The 24,171-nt window shown below is 39.9% G+C and overlaps 2 protein-coding genes across 2 annotated transcripts; one reads left to right on the top strand and one right to left on the bottom strand.

Annotated features, from left to right (window-relative positions):
• Positions 1-507: 507 nt before the first annotated feature.
• Positions 508-13,348, top strand: lrpap1 (low density lipoprotein receptor-related protein associated protein 1). Its single transcript, XM_028018250.1, has 8 exons — positions 508-791; positions 1,753-1,897; positions 4,247-4,377; positions 4,476-4,596; positions 5,966-6,121; positions 9,807-9,889; positions 10,235-10,411; positions 11,348-13,348. Exons 1-8 carry the CDS (start codon positions 630-632, stop codon positions 11,414-11,416), a joined length of 1,044 nt encoding a protein of 347 aa, XP_027874051.1. The 5' UTR covers positions 508-629; the 3' UTR covers positions 11,417-13,348.
• LOC114144969 (putative GPI-anchored protein pfl2) lies at positions 12,516-23,885 on the bottom strand. The gene is made up of 7 exons (XM_028018249.1): positions 23,780-23,885; positions 20,736-20,843; positions 19,125-19,990; positions 15,424-15,478; positions 15,094-15,225; positions 13,651-13,860; positions 12,516-13,086 (listed from the first exon to the last, which is right to left on the bottom strand). The coding sequence occupies exons 2-7, from the start codon at positions 20,767-20,769 to the stop codon at positions 12,950-12,952; spliced, it is 1,434 nt and encodes a 477-aa protein (XP_027874050.1). The 5' UTR covers positions 20,770-20,843; positions 23,780-23,885; the 3' UTR covers positions 12,516-12,949.
• Positions 23,886-24,171: the final 286 nt, after the last annotated feature.

Raw genomic sequence — 24,171 nt, forward strand, 5'->3', positions numbered from 1 at the left:
TGTTGGTGGTGGTGGTGTTTATATTTATGAGGAAGGTATGGAAATTTAAAACAAGTACATTCAAAAAAATACAATAGACAACAAATAGTACGTAATTTACGTAATAAAAATGCTAAATAAATTATATTAATTAATCATCACCCTTACTCTTTCACAAGTTATATCTGGAAATGATGTTCATCAATGTTGCAAAGCAATACAACATAAAAGTTGTATTGCTTTGCAACATTGCTTTGTGCACTCAGTTAGACTTCATAGTTTACTTCTCTTTTAAAAATAATGAAAAACTGTCCTTTAGTAGTTTCTTGTAAGATGCGAACAGCATCCAGCGGTGTAAACGCGTGGAGGCTTACTATTCGCTCACGGGATTTAAGCTGCGTCGTTGCTTGGCAACTGGACCCCGCGGCATCTTGGAAGTTGTAGTTAATTCAGGGTTTGGTCCGTTTTGCCAGTCCCAGGAAGCGGGAAAGACACAACTACATATCCCAGAGGTCTACTGTTCAAGACAAATCCCACCCCTGTTTGAACACATGACTGTGAGCTGGAGTGAGCTACAATAACACTCTGTTGTGCTTCCAGGTTTAGCCTCGTTTGTTGTTCTTTTTTTTGGCGCGTAGCTGCTCTTAAAAATGAGGCTGCAGTGTTTGGTGGCGGCGCTTTGGCTCGGCGTGGGTGTCATGGCAGGGAAATACTCTCGGGAGGTGAATGAGCCCACGCAGAGTGATGGCGGTGGGCAGACAGCGGAGTTCAGGATAGCTAAACTCAACCAGGTGTGGGAGAAAGCTAAACGGGTAGGTACCGCAAGACAGAATAATATGTCGCTATCTGCAGTCATGATAAAGCAACAAATTTCTGCGCTCTGGTGGAAATTAATAAATATTGAAAGGGCTTTAACCGGACGTGTTATTTTTGCCCGTGGATCTCATAGCTGAGAGTGTAACGGTCTCAAGAATCACAAACTCTTTAATAATAATGAATAGTGAAAAGACTTCAACGCTAATTTTAGCGTTGTGACAAAGAACATTCCCAGCCAAATTAGCACAATCTTTAATTTTAGGCCTTTTAATCGTCATAAACGTCTTAGTTTGACACTGACATGGTGTTAAATGTTTAAGGAGCATCCACAGAGGAGTTGTACTGTTCAGTGGTGTTAATAAAGTTGACTGTCATCTGTCTTACGTCGTTCACAGACAGACTGTTGTTGACTTTGCATCAGACTTATCACCTGCACTTCCTCTCTGTATGCTGATCTGTCAATCTTACGGATGAGATCCGCCGTAGTGTGTCGTCATCAGCGACCCTGGTGATGCGGTTTAAGCATCACCAGGTTTAAGCAGTGTATGGTCATGATCAGCAGTAGACCGAGTACACAACCATGAGGCGCTCCAGTTCTCATTGTGCTGGAGACGCAGTCTGGGCTGACGTCTTCCGGTGGGAAAGTACGGCATCCTGTTGGGGAGGGGAGATTGCTCAGCTTTCCAGCCTGTTCATATTCTCAAAGGTGCAGTGAAACAGATCCAGAAGTGGGATGATGGCGTAGTTTGTTGACTAATTGGTTCTAAAGGCAATGTGTATTTAGCAGGAAGGACAATAGAACCAAACTGTATACACTTTGTCTGTTTTTTTTTTTTATTGCTACTTTCACAGTTTCTTTCTGGACTGATGGAACATTAAAAATAGTAACCAAGCAAACACACTTCTCCTCTTCCTATCAGAGTAATCCTTCATTTTCTGCTCCCTTTGTGTTGACAGATGCAGCTGACACCAGTGCGACAGGCCGAGCTGCACAGTGACCTAAAGATTCAGGAAAAAGATGAGCTGCAGTGGAAAAAAATGAAGGTGGAAGGCTTGGATGAGAACGGGGAGAAAGAAGCCCAGCTCAGGCGCAACTTTAACGGTGAGAACAGCCTAAAGTGAGACAATAAGTCTGTTCTTTTTTTATTTTGGTTTTAAGAAATTTAAATGTGTATTTATAGTTCAACACCATTGACAGTATTTAACACCAATAATAAATATGGACAGTTCAAGCTGACATAATCCTGTGCAGGGGAGTTGAGCGTAGGGCAGATTTAAATTTACCAAGAAATGCTTAATCAAGTTAGGATGGAAACAGGAGGTGATATACAAGCGCATGAAAGGATGTTCTCCTGCTAAACTGCAGGTGATGAAGCAGCCGCCCACATAAGTATCTGATGCTTTCTGCCACAAGCAGCAGGTGGACGCCCTCTTCCCTTGTAGCACCTCTGGCAGCAGCTCAGAAACAAGCCGCCGTACCCTCTCCAGTGATCCCATTTAACTCGATTTTCACACGCAACAAATCACTGAAACACTCTTGCTATAAATGTTGATCTTCGGAGCATTAGAGACCAAAAAACATACAAAATGTAGAGATTAATTTTTCATTTTTGTAAGGAATTTGGCCTGTGTTGAGAGGGAAATCTGATTAAGGTTAATCAGTGACTCCTTGGGCTGGGTTTGAATTTCAGTCAGTTGACAAGCATTGTTGGTCAAAACCCTGTTTAGAATCACTGCTATTTGTTCCTAAGCTAATTTTGCATCCCATCCACCTTGGCTTCATTGAACCCATATGTTACATAAACCAAAAAAAACAAAAAAAAACGGGATCTGCTGTGAAATGTTAAGACAGGGTAAAAGGTAGCTGTTCACTAATAGAAAGAAAAACAGAGCTTCGCAGTGTAAAGCAAAAATATCCTCATCACAATATTGTTTTATAATAATGTACATAATTGTTTGCAATGCAACATTTTTGGCTGTTGTATCCTACAGGGCAGATAAGCATGTTTTACATTCAAAACATATATTATTGATGGGGATTTGTGTATTTCTGCTGAGATTTGATTAAACTCTCAGTCTCAGCATCTCTGTGTTTTAGGACTTGATTAGTGCAGTACATTGTGCCTTCATATAAAGTTGATTTTGTCTCTCTTTTTTTGTGGATGATCTCCTTTTTGTGGATGATCTCTCTTTTCCTTTCCTCTGTGAACTTCTCTCTGGCCTCCCTTTCTCATCCACACTTATTTTCCAACTACTTTCAATTGTAAGAGTCTTTTGCTTATACATGAAATGCAAATATTACAGGTTTTGTCAGCTTGTGCAATACATTCTTATTTTTATTGTGTAAGCACTTTAATTTCTCCACATTTTATACAACTATTATAGATCAAAATGTCTAAAGATTGTTATCTAAGCTCCTCATTACTCTCAGTGATAGAGTAGCATTTCTGCACCAGCTCCAGCCACCAACTCTCTGTTCTTGCTGGCCAACATATTTTTTTTTTAACAAAGAGTTCCTGTAAACATTCAGCTAAGCCATGACTTCTTTAGCTCTTTTGTAAATTTAAAAATATTTATTTGTCTCATTATGCAACACCTCTCGTAAAACTCACTGCAAGAATAAAATCTTGCTTTACTATTTGAACTCGTCGATTGAGTCAAAAACAGCATCTCAAAGAAGTACAGAAGTCCATCAGCGCCATAAAATATTATACTACTGCTTCTATTCTGTTTATTGAAAAGATAAAACAACCCTGTGTCCCAGCTTGATGCATTATGGGTTAATATGTCACATATTGTTGCGAATATGTTGCTGAATAAGCTGCTGAAACCCATTTTACTGGAATAGAAAAGTGAGCACAGACTTTCTGAGGGACTAAAGTTCAACTTTATACACTGCAGGAGTATAAAATAGGTGGCAACACTATTTGTTACATTCAGAGCAAAAGAAAACATAATGTTCCATAATTAGATTTTTTATGGATTATTAGTTTGTAAGTAAGGTTTTGATCGTGAATATTCAAGTAAATGGGTTTTCTTTCTCTCCATCATGTTGAATTTTAAGTTGTTTTTATTTAATGTTCCATGAAACGCAAGCTTTTTTTTTAAACGCCCACCTGAAGGCATTGTCAATATAATGACAAAAGTTTATTATGCTTCACCTGCCTTCATTACTACTGATTCTTCCTTGCTGTTATTTTAAAATGTTTGCTGTCTTTGTTTGGACTAAATGACTTTATCTCAAAAGTTTCATTAATCCATTCATCCATTTTCTAACACTCTTGTCCCTAGTGGGATCGGGAGGGGTCAAAAGATTAATTAATGGACATGCAAATCAGATTAATTTTATGCTGCTACCAACAACAAACTCTGCTGCCGCCATTTTTACAAAGCAAATGGCGTGGCTGTGGATCACAGATTGTAATTATACCATCCTGGTTTTGTTGTGCAGTGATCCTGGCCAAGTATGGCATGGATGGGAAACGGGACATGAGGCCGATGGAGACCAACTCCCTGAAAGACCACGAGGCCAAAGACGGCGATATGTTCGATGATCCCAAACTGGACAAACTCTGGAACAAGGTTTGTGCTCAGATGCAAAGGAGAGAGGAAAGGCGACACAGAAAACTGTTCTTGGTAGCTTTTGAAACACACTCCTCTCTGTTCTCTTTTACCAACAGGCCAAGAGCTCTGGGAAGTTCTCTAACGAAGAGCTGCAGAGCTTAAAGAGGGAATTCCAGCATCACAAAGACAAGATCCATGAGTACAACATCCTGATGGATACAGTCAGCAGGACTGAGGGTGAGCTAAATGTTTCTACTGAAACAAACTGCAGTCCATTCTGCACTTATTGACACTTCATCTGTGCTCACCATTTTTTGGGCCGATTTGAGATTGTCATAACAAGACAACCTTGATTAAAAATACTACAGTATTACAATATTTACACACAAATTTAAAATTGAGAAAATCTATTGATGAAATGATAGTATTATAAAATTTATTTATTTTGATTTGCAGACTTCAGCAAAAACTAGTTTTTATGTATGCTTTGCATAGAAGGTGGTGCCTTTTTGATATTATCTGGATAATAAGTTGGGCTGTTTGCTTTCTTTTCAGCCGTAATAGGCTACATGGCAGACATGTTTCTAATAGCTTATCACTGGTAATTGTAAAATGTCAAACTAACAACACTTTCCAAACCAGCTCTTTGTGTGTCTTTTTTTGCAATCAGTGTTATTTCCAATTAACAGATTTATTTATTGTGTAAGTAAATGATTAGTGCAGTAGCCTTTTTTTCAGCCAGCTGATCAGAACCACGTTAACCCATCGAACCTGTTTCTTAGTGAGTGGTAGTTGCTGTAAACTCAAAATTATTTGGACCCTGGTTTTGCTGCATAGCACTGATTTTATCAACCTTTAGTGTTCTAAGCTTCTCGTTGAGTTCTTTGGTCCGGTGGCAGGTATCAGGCAGGGCAGGTTCCTGTCCACCGCTCTTTACTCTGTCACTGCTCATCATGTCAAACTGAGAGATTTAAGCAGAGCTGGCAATCCCCCACAGTGTTTCATCTAGACGTGGAGAGTGGATGGGCGCATCTCTTTTGGGCTGGACTGACACTTTGCTGCCGTTTCCTTTTTTTTAAAAAAAATCTCCACAGCATCTATGTCGCTGCGAGACAAGCCGGAGGGTTTTTTTCTGCTTGTCTGATGCATTTAAATATTGAGCCAATCATATGTTGCCTGCAGGGCCTGAGGCTCTATCTCACCACTTTGTCTGCTCACCGTCTGTCTGTTCCTTGATTTTCATTTTTGTTTGCCCTTTTTTTCTCTTTTTGATCCAAATGTCAGCTGGTATTATTATTATGGCCTTTGTTTGCGTTTTTCCTCCTTGAAGATGAGACAGACGGGAATCTCACAGCCTGATGGTGTTAGTCAGTTAAGTCCAGACTTATAGGTGATTCACGGCTCTTACAGAAGAATTGATTTTAATATCGCAAGATCAGACCAATTGTCTTCCAAGGCTATGTCAGAGCTTCTGCAAAACTCTCATCAAACGCTTGTTTGCTTTAATTTCTATCCCTTTGTCATTTCTTCCTCTTTTGACTCGTCTCTTCTTGGCCTCACTCCCAAACACCTTCTCTCCCCCACTTGTCTCCTGCCCTCTCTTTAGAAATTCACAAGAATGTGATCTCCCCCATGGAGGGCGACACCAAAGAGCACCTGCTGCAGCAGAAGCACACAGAGCTGAAGGAGAAAATGAGAGACCTCAACCACGGCTTCCAGCGCCTCCGCAAAATCAGCCACGAGGGTTTCTCTCAAGACAGCGGTGAGGAGGAAGAAAAACACATCTCGCTTCTCGTTTACCCCGACTCTTTATTCACAAAGACTTGTAATCATAGTAACGCTCTTCTGTAAAGGTAACACGCTACAGGCGTCACACAAATGTTTCTTTTGGCTTTTAGTTGAAATTCAATTTGGTTTTCAATAGGAAACGATTGACGTTTTTTAAAACTGCTTTCAGAGCTAAGTTCTAGCGTTGACGTAAATCAGTTTGTCCTTGTTCCAGTTAGCGTTTTCTTTTCTTTTTTTTCCTTACGATTTGCAGCTTTTTCATCCATCCTCTTCTCACAGAATCCATTGTAGTTTTTTTCTTTGCAAGCTTCAGTTGCCTGACAGATAGTTTGGGTCTTTGCTGTTGTAGTTCTGGTCTTGTGTCCCCTTCGACATTGGTCAGTATTTTCTTTCTTCTCCTCTTGTTTTGTTAAAGCGAAGTGTGGACAGAAAACTCAATCCAAGCCTTTGATCCAAGGTGACTAAGTAGCCTTGGAAATCACTTCTGCATAAATCCATAATAAAATGAAAAAGTTTCTTTTATGATCTTTATTGATGTTTGCCAAAGAAATGAATGGGCAGCCTTTGAACAGAGTCATGTGCACAAATTTATTGATGCAGTTTTGATGAGGACTGTTAATTTGCCCCATACTACAACCTGCAAAAATCATTGGTGTGACTTTAATAAGAAGTCAGTCGACTTTCAGGAAATGTTGGTCAGTGTTTTAGGACTTAGTTTTATGTCAGCTCCCTCCCGTGCACAGGGAGTTTCACTTGGTTCAGCCAATATAATCTGGTTTATTTTCAGCGAGAATCCTCTTTTGAAGTGTGGATTTATATCTTTTACAGAAAAAAACGAGTGTGTAAGTATAAACATTGCCATGAACATGTGACCTTGTTGTCACTCAGGATTTGAGTTTTTGCATCTTGTGTGATTTTTGTTTGTCTTTACGAGATGAACTGAGGTAATCCTTTCTCCCTCCGATCCCTTACGGGGAAAAAGTGAGAATCGCCATGACAACCAGGGACATGGAGAAAGTCTCTTCCTATTTTATGGTTATTACAACTAAATAAGGATCCAAATCCCTAATGAGCCTAAATCAGTGATTATGCGAGGCTTTAAAAATGTGACTAAATAGGAGTTCAGGTCTTCATGGATTATTGCTTAAGTAGATTTAAAATTCCTAAACCAGTGATCAACAAAAGAGTCATGTTAGACCTTCAAGACTGGTTTCACCAAAAACATTTTGTGTATGTCAGCAGTTAAATTTCTGCAGTAGACTAGTGATAAGAGGATTGTTTCCTTTGGAAATAAGGCTGTTCTGTATTTCATTATTTTGTATTTATAAAACTAGATTCCACATTACTAATTTACCTAAACCAGGTGTGAAAAATAGTGATTCTGTTGGTTTTTCAAAACAAAAGCTCTGCTACGTTTCAAAATAAAGGTCTTACTTTTCTATGGTGTAATTCTTAGATACTCCTGGATTTCTAATGAGTTTTGAAGACCATCTAGGATGCAGGTTGGTCTTATCTTAGTTATAAAACTTTTATTATGATACTGAGCAATAAGCACTAAGCTTCCTGTATAATCATATTTTCTTTTTCTCTGTTCTAGCTTCTAAAAGAGATAAAAATCTAATATGATTTTAAGATTGGTTATATATAAAAAACAAGGACATTGTCACAATGATGCCCTCTTTAGTTCCTCCATCTGGTCTCAAGTTTATTGCTTTAAACCATCAAAATGCTGTTTATTTATTTTTTGATATTTTATTAACATCATATATAAAAGCTTGAAAGTTTTCCTTTTCAGTCGTTTGGGGTTTCAGCCCAAAGATGGGGAAAATATGTAAAAAAGCGTCAAAGGAACAGACTGAGCACAAAGCAGTCAAGAATGTAGCCCAAGGTTCCCGTTCTCCGACATCAATACGGAACACAATGTGCCTTTTTAAAAGGTTACAAATAGCAAAGTGTCTCTACTTTAATGAGGTAAAGATTTATATGGCACTTTGTTAGGAGAAGCATATCAGGAAAAATGTTGTTTGAAAGCAGAAGCTAGAGGCCATAATGAACCTAACGATATAAAAACACTGGCATATAGCAGCATGTGAGAAAAGTTGTGATTAAAGAATTACCGTAAAACTGTTGCAACATTTAAGCAGTTTTGGGCTGCGCATTTGGTGCCTGGGCCTTCAGAGTGACTTCAGTTTAATCCACTTTATGATGTTACAAGTATACAAGCCACCAACACCATGGTAAACAAAAAACACAATATAACAATGACTGGTATTACTAAGGTTCGTTCAGGCCAGGCGTCAACATCAGTATTGAGTTGTTGGATTTGAAGCGTCCTGCTCGAAATGCCTCATTCAGATCTGGTATTTAAATGCGTCCTGAGTGACCACATGGATCCTACTCTGTATCCAAATAAACACAGACGAGACTCTATTTCCTTCTGAAATTTTTTTTTAATATATTCTCCATTTTACTGCAACAGCATGTTTATGAGGAGTGCGTGGAGAGACGGAGGAAGGTGGGGAGCAAGTGACAGGGCGCTACATAATTTACGCAGCGCTGTTTAATAATTAGTTTATAATTAATTATGAGCGTTTTTTTTCCTTAGCACCACAGTGGAGACATTTCCAATACACTTTTAATTCAACAACTAAATTTATTTACTATTTTCTGTTACTGTTGTAGTAAATATGTCCGGCAGGTAGCTTGGCAGCAGTTTGAATCTCACATAAATTGAAGAAATGATCTCCATTTATAAACCGAGGCATTCATCACTAACCTTTATCGGCCTTTCTATTAAACTGAAAACAGAGTGCACTGAAGTACATTCTGATATATTTATTTGCTAAAACTGGCACAAGTTCTTAGTTGTAATTCATTAAATTTGACCTACCAGTCATTGATCAGAACTGATAAAGGGAAAACTCATCAGCTTCTGATGTTGATTGATCAGTTTCATCTCTAGTAAAATAGTCAAATCTGTTTATGTTTTAGGGCTGAGGAGAATAAATGGCTGCTTGCAATATATTCTCAATAGTTGAAGTTGTATAGAACAGTAAAAATACATTTAGGATAATAAAAAACTTTACACTTTGTACAGCCACCAGCAGTAACTTGAGCTTCATTGTCCTGGAGTATCTGGAGGTGATATTGAGGGAAATGTTAATCCCTTCATCAGCAGGAAGCCTGATATATTACGTGAAGGATTTTTACAACCTAAATTATAATTTCTGATCAATAAGAGTTGAGTTTACCTGATCGATTCATCTCCATATACTACTACAGAGACAGAATGAACTAGTAAAATGGCAACATCTTTTCCCATTCATTTTTATTTCCCCATTAACAATATGTTAATTTTGATCATTTGAGATGACGGTTTTATCCCAGCATTGTAAATTAACAGTAAATGTTGATATTTGCAATGGAGAATGGATAGAAATTTTACTTCTTTTTTTTTTTTCAGGTAATGTCTAAATTTGTGAATTGGAAAGCATTTGGAAACATTGTTCATTCATTGTTTATGTGAAGAACAAGTGAGAAGTGGGCTATGTTGTTTGTCATATTAAAACGGCATTTGTCTGTGTTTCAGAGCCATTGTAGCTCCAAACCGTCTCCTTAGTTTGTCTCTTCCCCTTTCTGTGTGTGTCGTTGCTCTGCAGTGTTTCGGGAGCCGCGTGTGATTGAACTGTGGGAGGCTGCGAAGAGGGCAAACCTCAGCAAAGATGAGCTGGAGTCTCTCAAGGTGAGGCTCACAGCACTTACCGAGGTTGCTTTGTGAGGATTTTGTCAGTCTGCCTCTTAGAAACTTTTTTTTTTTTTTTTGCCCCGTTCATTTTAACTCAAGAGGTTCAACTTTTAACTCAAGTGCTGCTTTAGTAGAAGCAGGATTAAATGCATTACTTTGCCCTTCACTTTGTATCGAAGCCAAGATCAGATGGATCACAGGGCTACATTCAGCTTGAGTTTGCAGTGACATTTCTGCTTTATCTGCTGCTTCAAGTGTTTATCGGATCCACTGTTCATGTAATTGAAGGCGAACTCATTCTGCTCTGCTCAGTTCATATCCATCTTCTCTCCGCTCTTTCAGGAGGAGCTGCATCACTTTGAGACCAAGGTGGAGAAGCACCACCACTACCAGGAGCAGCTGGAGCTGTCTCACCAGAAGCTGCGACATGTTGAGTCTCTGGGAGACACAGAGCACATCAAGAGGAACCAGGAGAAGTACAACACACTCTCTGAGAAGACCAGAGAGATGGGTTACAAGGTAAGACAGAAACTTCTATAAAATAAAGAGATGCTCTTGAACCTCTGCAGTCAGATCCATTTAAACAAAGCAGTTTTCTGTTTTGTTGTATCTGATGTTTACTTTATAAACCTTATGTTTCAAGCAAACTTATTATGATAAATTATTCACTCAAGATTCCTGAATTTAATACCTTCAATTTGGCTTGCAAAAGTAAAAAAAAAAAAAAAAGACAGACCCAGTTTTGTAAGGTCTAGATGACAAAGCAGAAAAATGGTCCCTAAAAATTTTTTTCTATCAATAACAAAACTGATGGCTTTATAAAACCTTTTGTTCCCTAAAAAATTAAATTTTTATTTGTTGTTTTATCTTCTTCTAAATTCTAAAAAAAAATGAAAAGTTACCTCAATCTTTCTTGGAGCTGGACAGTCTGATTTGGACATAGTCACAAGTAACTATAGTACAGACCAAAAGTTTGGACACACCTTTTAATTCAATGAGTTTCCTTTATTTTCATTACTATTGACGTTGTAGATTCACACTTAAGGCATCAAAACTATGAATAACACATGTGCAAATATGCACTAAACAAAAAAGTGTAAAACAACTGAAAATACCCCTTATATTCTAGTTTCTTCAAAGTAGCAACCTTTTGCTGTGATTACTGCTTTGCACACACTCTGCATTTTCTTGATGAGCTTCAAGAGGTCGTCACCTGAAATGGTTTTCACTTCATAGGTCAACCTGCCCTGTCAGGTTAATAAGTGGGATTTATTGCCTTATAAATAGTCATGAAAATAAAGAAAACCCATTGAATTAGAAAGGTGTGTCCAAACATTTGGTCTGTACAGTATGTGGTAATAACACAATAAAAAGAGAAGTTAGATTTTTATCTACTTGTAAACTTGAGTGCTGCAGACGTGAAGCATGTTGCAAAATGTGTGCTTCTGATTTCAGATGAAGAAACACATGCAGGATTTGTCCAATAAGATCTCTCGTCAGGGTCTGCAGCACAACGAGCTGTGAGGTTCAGCTCCTGATCGCCACCACTGGAGGATCATGAAACTGCACCCTGCTTGAACTGTGGGAATCAATCCTGTCAGCTACTGAAAAATATGATATGGAAGGTTTTCTTTTTTACTGTGTGACTGGTTGAATGATTTATACAAAGTTTGCAGATCGGACGGACAAACTTTAACTTTTTTAGTAAACTGATCAAATGAAATGAGTTAATGAAATAATTTAATTACTTAAATGTTCTGTTGTAATTGTATGCTAAATCAAGCAAATGTGGAAAACCAGTTTTAGTACCTAAAGCTGAAAATGTGGCACTACTCCTTTACTTCTGCCAGATCTGGTTGGTGAAATAAGGGCAACAATGTGGTTTTTCTGCATTTGTCTGTAATTAATTGTGAAAATTAAATATTTAGACTGGTATTTGTGCTGCTGCCACTGTTGGCAGTTGTACGTCGGTTTATTGAAATGATACAAAAGTGTTAAAATGATCAATCAAAAATGTAGAGAACAAGCAGTTAATCTTTAATTTTCACAAAAACATGCCAATATACACAACTGAGGTTTTAAAAATATATAATCTCTAGTAAAGGTTTTTTTTTTCTTGGTAAACAAAGAAGCAGCTAATATTTACAAGACCTACAGAAGTAACATTATTATATGTTCATGATAAATCGTCTTGTATTTTCTTCCACAGAGACATTAGGTAGAAAACTGTAGCTGTAAAAAGAATTTGCTAAATATTGAATCGCTTCTTATGTTAGAAAGCAGAGCAGCTGAAACCCAAATGGTGCTTTTCCACTTTAGCAGCGGCTCCCCTCCGAGAGCCGCTGCAGCAGAATCATTGATTGCTGTGATGAATAATGTCAGCGACCAGCTGATTACTCAGTCGTGTCCTGCTCGGGCCACATGGGCTCGGATTAATGTCATTTGCACCGGGGATCCAACTTTAAGCCGCTTATTTCAATCGAGCGCTTCGCCACTTTGATGGGGAATGATAGCTCGGCGAATTGGGACTCTTTACAGTCGATTGTTGGTTTCAGTGCAACGAGGAGGGCTTGATCTCATTGTGAGATCACATCCTGCTGCAAACTCAAACGGCGGCTGTTTATAAATGTCATTTCAGCTCAACACATCATGGCACCCTGCTTTTTTTTTTTTGTCTAAATCAATCATGACTTTGGTGTCATTCCTTCCTAATTAAGTAAGTTTTTACTAGTGCGCCAACATTGTGTAAAAAAACAAAACAAAACTCAATACCTTACGTTTAGTGTCATGCAGTGAAATTTGTGTCAAACACTAATTTAAAAATAAGTTGCACTTTACAAGATGACAACAGCAGAAAAACCTCCCACACATTTTCTTACTTTTAGTGGAATGAATTGCTTGTGGAAATGACTGCGCTGGTGAACCTGTGGGTGTGTGTAAGTGCAGCAGCGATCGGTACGACTGACTGGGAGCAGGCCTTCCAGCTTACTGAGATATTCAGAGGGGGCTGCGGTGGAAAACCACTCTGAAGTCCTTCTGGAGTTGGGCGTCGCAGAGTCAGTTCGGTGGCCCTCGCCACCTGCTCTCCAGCTGAGTCAGCCTGTCCTCTCTGCCCTGAACATGCTCCGCCCCCACTCTCTGAGCTGTTTCCATGGCAGCGATGTCGAGGTGGGCGTACCTGATGGCATCATCTTCTGGGGGGGAATATTTGGGTGTCATTTCACAACATCCTTTAACTTATTGACAGACAAATTTAGAGAAACATGCATTTGTTTCTTCGCACTTGATTCATGATTCATTAGGCTGGACTTCTGTTCTGGTACTTAGAAAATAAATGTTTCCATTTCTGTGTTGATTTTTGAAATAACTTCTGAATTATTGCATCTAGTTTCACCTGTTGTAAAAAAAATGTTTCACTTTAAATACTCTTTTGCTATTAAAACAGTATTGAATTTCTTCTTGTGTTCCTTGCTAATTTGACTTAATCATCTTTTCAACATGTACCAAAAAATTTATTTAACATGTATTGACTTTTAGTCAATGAGATATTGATCTAAATGGAGTTTAGGGTCCTTTTATAAACAAGTGTAGAAAATAGTGGGGGCACAATGCAGTTGTTGCTCTGTTTTACTATAGCTGACATTTCCTAACAAATCAATAATCAATTAACATCCACATGCGGTAATGTTTTGCAGGAAAAGGCAGGAGCAAAATTGTGCATCCAGAAAAAGGGGGGGGAAAAAGTGATTTGTTCTTACTGTGCCTATAGAGCTGCAGGAGATCCCGTCTCACAGCTCTGTATGGACTGGACTCATGACTTGAGCTGTGCAGGTTCAGCTGTGAGTACAGCAGCTCTGTGGTCGTGGCCTGAAGGGCAGTAGTGGGGATATTAACGTAGCTGCTACCGTAGTCTCTGTGAAGGCCAGTGGATGGAGACGGATGAGATTCTCGGATGGACGGGAACATAGCTGAAAAAAAACACAACAAAGTTTGCGTCAATAATTAACTTACTAAATATTGGGTTATACCAAATATTGGGTTGGGTTAGATGTAAGTCAGGAGGGAAACCCAGACATGCTCTCCAACTTCCTCTGGGAGTTCCCAGAGTAACCTCTGATCAATCCTGGTCAGATGTCCGAATCACATTAACTGACTCCCTTCAATGCAGGGAAGCAGCAGCTCCTCAAGCTGTCTCTGATGCTGAACCCAGACTGGGTTACTGCAGAGAAAACTATAACATCTCCATCCTACCACCACTCATGACCAAAACAGCACGATATCTCAAACCCTCTGCTTGACGCAAAGTCTCACCCCTAACCAGACAGAGCAATTACCCTTTTTCCAGTATACCAGACCAGCTGATGTAATTTAAACCACACAACATGCTGCACTGAATAGATCCAATACATCAATATTGGATCTATTCAGATTGTGGCTTGACGACACCAAAGAGAACCACATGTACCAAAAACTGAGAAAACTCAATATTTACCACGAACGTCACGAAATGGATGAAGGACAGGAGAATGTTGGAATAAACCAACGTTGGAAACAAAGTCATCTTGGTGCCAATAATCCAGATATATTTCTTTGCATATGCCAGATAGTTCTTAAAGGTAACCCAGCCCCTCCGTAGTCCTATAGCACCCCATAAAATAAATCAGGGAAGATTGTCATAACACCTCTCGAGACCTATAAAACGCACATTGACCTGACTCCTATGACTCCCTCAGCAAGGGTTACAAATAATATCCTTCATCTGGATCATCAACCAATTGAAACACAGCCTGGGATGGTCCCTCCTTTCTCTTTCTGGGTCATTAAAACAGTTTTCTAGGACTTCTTTTGGGCTATACAAACATTCCATAGAATCTCTGAATTCCTCCCATACTCGAGCTTTTGCTTCTGCAACCACAGTAGCTACAGTCCTTCCAGTCATGTAGTATTTTTCTGCTGTTTTGTGAGGAAAGGAAAACCAAACCGCAAAGGCTTCCTTTAGGAAATGCTCCATTTCCTAAAACTGACCAAAGCAGCAGGACTTGGCATTAGGGCTCTGTCTGGTGCAGGTCATATTGCACCAGACCCCGATGTTCGTCCCTGGAGATTTTCGGTCTCACATCGAGTTCAGAGAGCATTTTATGTCAGAAAATTAACACAAAAAATATAATTTTCATTTAACCAAAAAATGACTTTTTACTTACCACATGCTGATATCGTTCTGAGCGTACTAAGCGTCAGGGGAGGAGGCGGAGGAGGAACTGAAGGTGGTGAACCAGACAACTTCCTATTCAGACCTTTGACCTTAACACTCTCACTGTCTCCGAGTTTCTCCCCTGCACAAGAGTTTGGCAACAGTTTATGACATTCATTTGCATTGAGGTCATTGAACACAACCATGAAATAATAAAAGGTTTTTATTAAAATGAAGTGCAGCTTTTAAAAAATATTTTCTCTTAATATAATCAAAAACTAGTAAATAGGTTAGAGTACATAAACAGGAAACAATTAGTCTTACACTTCATACTACGTACCTTGTGTCTTGGTAGAAAAGACAGAAGAAAGATCTGTTACTAAAGAGCCATGTTCCTAGAAGAAATGGATTGAGATGAAAAGAAAAACATGTTAGAAGAAATTAGGAGAAATATGCATTATGCCCTCAACAGCAGGTCCCACTGTTTTACAAATAAAAATCTCAAAAGTGTGGCATACACTTTTATTATGCCCTTTTCCCCCTGATTACCCTAAGGGAAATTCAATAACATGTCACTTTCAAAATATTATTACAGATAATCTGAAAAGTGTGCAGCTGTATTCAACCCCTTTACTCTGATGCCCCAAATTAAAATCCACAGACCCCAGATGCCATTTGAAGTAATCTCTTCAGTAGACAGAGTATACTTGTTTTGAATAATTTAATCTGAGTGAATGGATCCAGTTGTTTTTTGAAGGCTTCCAAAGTTTGTTAGATACAAGGTTCCCAAACTTTTCCACGCCTTGGCCCCTAAATATCATTGGCTTCTGCCCAGGGACCCATTTGCAAACCCCACCAAACAACCTTCCTTCAGTAGTGATTAGGAAGATGGGAGAGTAAAGGACAACTCCATGTTATAAATCAGAACATATGTATTCCTTTGAATGGTCTAATCAAAGTCCAGAACTAAATCCAATTGAGAATTGGTGAGGAGACTTGAAGGCTGATATTCACAGATGAGATTTCCATTCAATCTCGCCAAGGTTGAGCTATTTTCCAAACAAGAGAAGGTGAAACTTTCAGTTTCCAGAAGAAGAGAGTCAGAATGTAGATCTATATTAGTTTTGTCTCAGGGTATGATACCATTCAGGAAACATTTTAAAAAAAAACTGGACTTAGCTCTGTGCGATACTTTTCTACTTGATGGACTCAATGGTGTTTGGGCCTCTGCAGAGAAGCTTTTTGACTTTGTGTTCTTTTGTTTTTATATGGCTCACATATTCTGTCTGAGACAAAGTAAATAATGATGACGAGTCAGAGGCCTGAAGTACAGGCTGCACAATGTGCAAGAGCATCTTTCATCATCATCTAGGGCGATTACTTATAAGAGCATTTTTTACACTCTTTGAAGCTGTGGTGTAATGTAATATAAACCAAACAGAGCAGACAGACAAGCACTTAAGTCAAGACAGCAAATTGTTTTTTCCTCATACTCAGTCGGCTAGACGGACAGTAGGAGGGAGACAACTGCTGTAGACAAAGAGGCTTCAAAATGAATTAATAGAGGAGCAACAGTGAGGAAGAGGAGGTGAAGAAAAGAGGATGCTACGGAGTTGAGAGGCAGCGCTGACATCTTCAGAGGTGGCAGACAGGAGACAAAAGGGTGGCGGCCTCCTCCTGGAGAAGTGTCTGACAGCGAGCCAATTTCACCATTTTCTCCTCCCCACAGCCTGTAATAAGGCAACCAGCCAGGTCTTCAGTTACATCATGTGACACAGTTTATCTTTAGAGACGTTACGCTGCTTATGGAGTCAGGATGCCAAGGTTTGTTTCATTCTGACAAAGTTCTGACACAAAAGTCATCTGTGTTTCATTCAGCAGGACTTTCTGGCAGTTTCATCACCTGTCATTTACTCCATCAGTCACCTTTTGCTTCTCCTCACACATGTTCAGTTTAACGCACGCTCATACAAGTGATTAGCAAAAAAATTAATTAATTTAAAAAACTCGCCGCTCCGATGAGTTTTCCCAGCAACAAGAAGAAGCCTCTGTTCACAAACCTAGCGGAGAATTAATTAGCCGCAGAGCGGGGGATGTCGTCTAGGGGCTTTTTCAGGTTTCAGACAAACATATCAAAGAGAAAACAATACGGACCAGCAGGCGGGCTGGTGATGGACACCTATAATAATAATAATAGGCCTCTTACTTCTGTGCTCCAACTCAGTTACCTCAGAGCTTTAAAAATACTTGGCTTTGTTTTACTGTCACCTCTGTGCGGAGCTTGGATCTACTCTGCATGTCTCTCTACCCGCGGTTCTGTGACCAAAGACATCCAAAGTCATTCGGACCAGATAGTTGTACGTCCAAACTTTTAGTGTGAGAATCAAAATCTGTAGAAACAGCTTAAAGAATATTAGCATCAACATCGTCCTTGTACTATATGAACAGTAACCTGTTGTGTATTATCTCTAAACAGGATCCCTACACAGGGATCATGTCATAATTTCAGAAAAGACTGACTGACAGGTGGATGAATGAAGTGGTGAAATGATAGACTGACAGAGGAATGGACAGAGACTGAGACAGATGGAAAAGGAAACCAAGAGATGGATCAAAGGACAGACATAACATGTAGACAAAGAGACAGGCTATCAATCAGGAAACACAAATATTTGCCAGTTCCCGTCTCTTTTCTCATGTATTTCTTATCCCGACCTGAAATCAGACAGCAGAGTGACACTAAAGAGTCGCCCCTGTTTTCTCACAGCAGATAACATGTAATCTGTGTTTCTGTTTTTTGGAGCATTAGGACTACTTCAATATCTAACTAAATGCTGCCCACGCTGCTAAAACATGCACTCCACCACCTACAAGATGTTTCAGCTCATGTTTACTCCTCTGGATTTCTTACAGCTGATCTGATGTTTTAACTTATTGAATCTGATATTGAGCTGGCTGCAGGGAATATAGGTGATGGTCATCTTTAGTGATTATGCATTTTAGCTTTCATTCCTACTTGTATCAAACGATTCCGTTAAAATAACAAGAAAGGTCACTATTGTTCAATTCAAGGAGCTTGTTGAATGTAAACAAATGACTGACGTTTTGTTATCTTGAATGATAGAACAGAAACCAGCCGCCTGTTATGTCTTGTTACTCAAAGATTTTCTTCTCTCATATCAAAGGCTTCTTCAATTCTGGTTATTAGACCCGAATCTCACATGTCTTTGACTCGTGAGACTTCAAGCACCCATTTAGTGCAACGGGAGTGAGGGGGATTTTTTTGCAATAAAAGGGAAGCTGATCAGAGATCAATGGAGCTAAATGCAGCATAATCCTGGTTAGAGGCTGCAGAAGACTTAAGACTGGGGAAGAGGTCCACCCTCCAGCAGAAAATAGACCCTAAACAATGGCATGGTCAAAGTCCAAAAGTAAATCTGTTGCAACACTTGAATGTAGATGTTCACTGATTCCATCCAGTCTGACTCGCTGAGCTCGATGTGTGATCCAGAGAAGAAAGAAGAAAAACTTCAGCCTCTAAATGTGTAAAATTGATAGAGACCAGACCAACGAGTTAGAGGGGTTGAATACAAATGCACTACACGCTTCAGACTGTGGTTAGTCAAACACTTTTAAAAATATGTAACATATTTGTCTTTCAAATGAATGCATTTAATTCAACCATCATATAAATAATCCAATTAAATGCACTAAAATTTGTGATTGCAATGTGACAAAATGTGAAAAAGTTCAATAATTGTCCAAGGCCCTGTATTATTGTGATGTGTAAGGATAATGGTGAATGCAAATGAATACAATATATAGAAGTAGTTTAAATGGCTTTTTATGATTTTCTTTTTCTATCCTGGCTTACTCATATTAATTTCACAGCGTCTCGTGAGAAGCAATCTCCGGCTCATCTACCGGGTTCTCCTTTTTTATCAACATCCTAAGAAATAAACGGCTGGCTCTGTTTTATTGTTTAGCGGCAATGCGAGAGTAAAGCGGATCTCAGAAAGAGAAGATGAGAAAGTTTGGTACCTGCGACTCTGCTGGAACCGAGCTGCTTGAGGCCGCCTGAGCCGAAGGTGTGGACTCTCCTTCACTGTCCACAGGGGGCGCTCTCTCACTACCCCAGGAGTGTGAGCGCTGCATCATCCACTGACACTGAGCCCTCAGTTTTCTGGGACCTCTCACATCTAACCTCTGTTCCTGACCACCGCCTCCGCCAGTAAAGGCCTTGCCTCTCAGGTCTGGTGGGGCTTTCTGGGCGGACGATTCTCTCAGCGTCAGGGCCTGAAGAAGACTCCTGGGGGTGTCATACCACTGTCTGAGCAGGCTGGGGATCTGGTACTCCGCGCTGCGTCTCTGAGATGCTTGGGAGGCGCACCTGGATGGGCATTTGTGCTCCGGAACAACCGTGGGGTGAAAAGGTGATGAAGGAGGCATTGGAGGAGGTGAAGAAGGGGGATTGAAAGGAGCAGGAGGGCTGACCACTGACTCATCGTCCTCTCCTCCTCCTCCTTGTTGGCTGGCCATGTCCAGACTCCCGTTGCATGAAGAATAGCTCCCAGAATACGATGACTGACTGCCTGTCGCTATTCCAATCCCACTGTCTAAGGAGCTCTGGCGGTCGCAGTCATTAAGCCCTCGAGGTTGGCGCTGTGCAGAAGACTGATGGCTCCCTGAGCTGTCCCTGGCAGCGCCGTACAGTCTGTCGTCTGACCGGGTCAAAGCCTTCAGCGTGGAGGAGCTAGACGACATCTCATTGGAAAGGTGCGATCTGACCGAGGGCTCCACCCAAAACGGAAACTTGTTTCCATAACTTGCATCCGACTGACTGGATGAGGAGCTGGAGAAGCTGTGGTCGTCCCCGGCAACAGATGTGCTGCAGCTGTAAGTGGAGGCTGGAGAGGAGAAGAAAGCCAACAGGTTTTGATGAAAAGGTGAGTAACCACACCGACTGAGAGAAAAGTCAACAGAACATCTATGCTGTTCAAATGACTGATCCTGCAGGATCAGTCATTTGACACAGCCCCACACACACACACACCGGTGTTTAGATTCAGGTGTTTGTCAGATACACACCGAGTTGGGCTGCAGTTGCCGCTAAATACATTTTGCATTACCATGTACCGATATCTTAATATATACAGTACATATGTTTGTAGTTGTGGTTTCTTGTTTTGTTCTCTTTCTTCAGGTTTAGAGGCAAACTTTGTCCATTCCATTTCAGATAAACTCAAAGAAATTTCTATTTTAAGTTTTATCAAGCAGACCATCATAGCAAAAGCCGTAACGCTCCGCTTGTGAAAGTAAATCTGTTGGACCTCACCTTGACATAAAAACAAAGTACCACAATGCCAGACAGGATAGGTTAGAAAAAGGAAAAAAAAACTAGAACTGCCGTCATTTGCCGCAGTGACTTATAATTTACCCCCTAAACTCTCACTGCGTCTCCAGAGACAATCAGTGCAAATTATTTGTTGGACCTCTTCAGATTTCTGGCTAACACACACATAATTCAGACAAAAATATCTCCACAGTCTGTGGCTGGACAGATGATAAATGGATTAGCGATATGTAGAACAGCATCATGAGCGGTACGCTGTTGGTTTAAAACCCAAAGGGAAGGTTTATAGCAGGACTCACATGAGCTACTGGCCAGACTGCACTGAGACAACATGCTGAGTCTCTTCTCCAGCTCGCAGGTCTCCTGGCTGATCCGTTTCTCTGCAGAGGCGGGGTCTGCATCCCGACCTGCTGTTTATACAGTAAAAGAAAAAAGAAACAACACTGATGAGAAGAAAGGTCCAACTAATACAGGACTCTGGTCTTTGGGTGCTATTGGTTTTTTTAGATGCTTTTCTGCACACCTGAAGCAAATGAACAGCTCATCACCAGACCTCTGCACAACAAGAATACAGTACATGCAGAGGAGGTAATTAAGCCATTTGATTCACGTGTTGGGGCGGGGATTCATTAAAAAGAGGCAGTAAGACCACAGTTGGTAGCTGCTGGGTTAGAAGCTGCTAAAAAGTCTGGGACTGGGTTCAAAGTTCACCTTCTGGAAAGTTAACTTCACCAAACACAAAGGAATGATTGAAATCAAAGCACAATTCCACAGTCTGTGGCGAGATGGGAAACTTCAAGTCCACTCAAGAGCTGGAATAAGGCGGGATGCCAGGATGGGAGAAAGTTCAGTCTCTAGATATGCAAAGCTGCTAGATAAGTGTTGACTCAGGGGAGCAGAAAACGACTGGATTACATTTTTTGAAAACCATGGAGTCTTCTTCTTTCACATCACAGTTATACACTAGTTCATCTTGGTCTCTCACATAAAATATAAATAAAAAAAAAAAAATGAATGTAGCATAGCAAAATGTTTAATGCAGGTTCTTGCAAAGCACCATATGAACCACACTAAAGCAAAATTGAAAGGATATTTAGCACTTTGCTAAATTTAAAAAAACTTAAGTGACTAGAATGAAATGTTACCACTGCAGTCTGTATTACAACAGTATGTGGCCACAAATAGACAGTAAATGTGAAGAAATATTCCCTGACTTTGTACTTTGACTGTAGAGAGGTTAGGGTTAAATCTAACCCTCACCTCTTTATCACTATGATTCCACAAGACCATGTATTTTTACCTTCTTTGAGAAAGTCAATGATTTTTTCCCAACATATTAAGTGTTTCAATAAAGTTAAGCCTGAAGTTGAGTTGTTTATTGTGTTGATGACACCATTCTTTTAAAATATTGGTCCACTGTGTGTAAATGTGACATCTACCAGTTGTCCCAACTAATAACCATCTAACTTAGACTAAAACTTGAAGTAAAACCCAACTAATTAGACAACTAAGCCCTGACACACACACACACACACACACACACACATGCTGAGGTGTGGCTGTGAGCTCATGCTGCTGCAGGTCACAGAGCGTACGTGTCATCAGCCTCCTGGATCTGTGCCCCTGCACGGCAGCTACTGCTGCAGATCAGATGCTAGGTTTCTTCACTACGCTATGCGCGGGGTCGGGTAACATCTGCTAACTTCGCTGCTTATCGCTAATTATAGGTTATTCTCAGCACCGCGTGATGTAGGATTCAGAGAACACTGATTGGTGGGTTAACACTAAAATAAATGTAGAATTAGAGTAAAATATTAACTCTTTTTGGAAGTTTGCTCAGCTTTTTTTTTTTTACAATATTCAAAATTGCTGAGATAATTATGGTTTCATTTATCTCTCAGTTATACTTATCAAAAATACATATAAGGAATAAATAAATACTTGAGACTAGATGCAAATGCTGGCAATTTGAAAATTTTCACTCATTGTGTAATGAATCTGTAAATATAGTTTCACTTTCAGAAATAAGTATATTTTCTAATGACATTTCCAATAGTTTGAAAGGCACCTGAATATTTCTAAATCACCCTGCAAAGTCTGCATGTTGTTTGTTTGGCTGAAGGGAGAAAAATCAGTTTGCAGCAGTTTGATGCTGTGTTGATCTATTACACGCAGAATAAAATACATGTTAAAATACATGGAGCACAGTCAGCACTCATTTTGGATTGAAAGATGAAAATTTTACTTTTTGACTTTTCTTTAATAAAGGAAAAAAGAATAGTTATCAGAAGAAGTAAAAACACCTCCTCTGTTGCTATTTAGTTTTTGTGGGTGACAACAAAACAACTCTAAATACCTCCTCAGACCTTGTGAGCAAATTGAACCATCTGTGTGTTTATTTCTCCTTAAGATGCTCAGAGCAAGTTTAGCACCAAAAACACTATAAATGCTTAAACCCAGGAAGGTGGATTGTAACACATAGTGCTAAATCTGTGCTGGTGTCACCACGGAGCTCCTTGGTGTGTCAATCAGCTCCTGAGTCTCCCTCCTGTGAAATCAACAATATGTTTCAATTGCACATCATTCACGCGCAGAAACACAACCCCTTAATCTCCCTGCTGACACGCCGGGGGTAGAGGCATGTTGTGTTTCCGTTTGCATGGCGCCTCGGCACAAATGCTACATGCATGCAGCTGAACAGGCAGTAAACCTCCGTCACAGGACACATGAGGTCACATATCGAAGTAACTGAAGGTTTTTAGTAAGAAAATGTATGTTTCCCTGTTAAAAGCCTGTTTTTGTTTTGTTTTTTTTTGGAAGAAATTTATTTCCTTCAGCATTTATTTTATAATTTGAAGTTATATCACCAGAATCCAAAGGTATTACTAACTGAATCACTTCCATTGCTTGTGCCTGACCTATGGTTTACACGTTAGCACCACTGTTCCTGTTGTTTGCTTTTGAACAGCTTTTGTTTGTTTGGTTTATTTTGCTTGACTCTCCTAAATGTATAATTATGATGATGGGTGTTCCTGGCAGTGAGCTCCCAAAGGAAGAACCTCTAAAGGCCTCATACGCAGTTTGGCCAGCATTGGGTGTGCATGCTTCTGCAACATTTTTGTGTTTGTGTGTGTGTGTTTACAACTTCCCCATAATAGATTTGTTTAATTCTCTATGTAATTGTACAATGAATTAAATGTGGAAGAACCACTTTTGAGATCTATTGCTAACAGTTCTTGTTGGAAATTTCACCTGCAAGGATTTACTCGTAAATTTTGGACCACTTTATTTTCATCCTTAGTAATTTGTGTTTTATCTGTGTAGGAGATAATTCAATGCTCACCTGGCTGGTTAGTCGACACGCCATGCAAGGCTCGGCTGGGGGCGATTCCTCTGACGATGCAGTCAAATAAGAAACTGATCTGCTCTCCTTCTGAGCAAGACAGGAAGAAAACCCCGGCCCCTGGGACACAGAGGTAGAGGTACACGCATGATGAATAAAAAGGAGTTTTTGTGAAGGTTAGGTTGTGTTTTGAGACAGCAACAACCCTTCCTCAGAAAGGTTGAGCTCACAGGGTGTCTGCTGAAGCCCACGCAGCACAAACTGTCTAGGAAAACTGCAACAAAAATGAACAATAAACAGAGCAAAAGTAAAATAAAAATCATGACGCGTGGAAGTAGTGCATCAAAGAAACCAGAGAGTGAGTCAGAGTCAGCTCTTACTCTGTAGATTAG

Source organism: Xiphophorus couchianus, chromosome 5 (assembly GCF_001444195.1).
Source record: "Xiphophorus couchianus chromosome 5, X_couchianus-1.0, whole genome shotgun sequence".
NCBI classification, from domain to species: domain Eukaryota; kingdom Metazoa; phylum Chordata; class Actinopteri; order Cyprinodontiformes; family Poeciliidae; genus Xiphophorus; species Xiphophorus couchianus.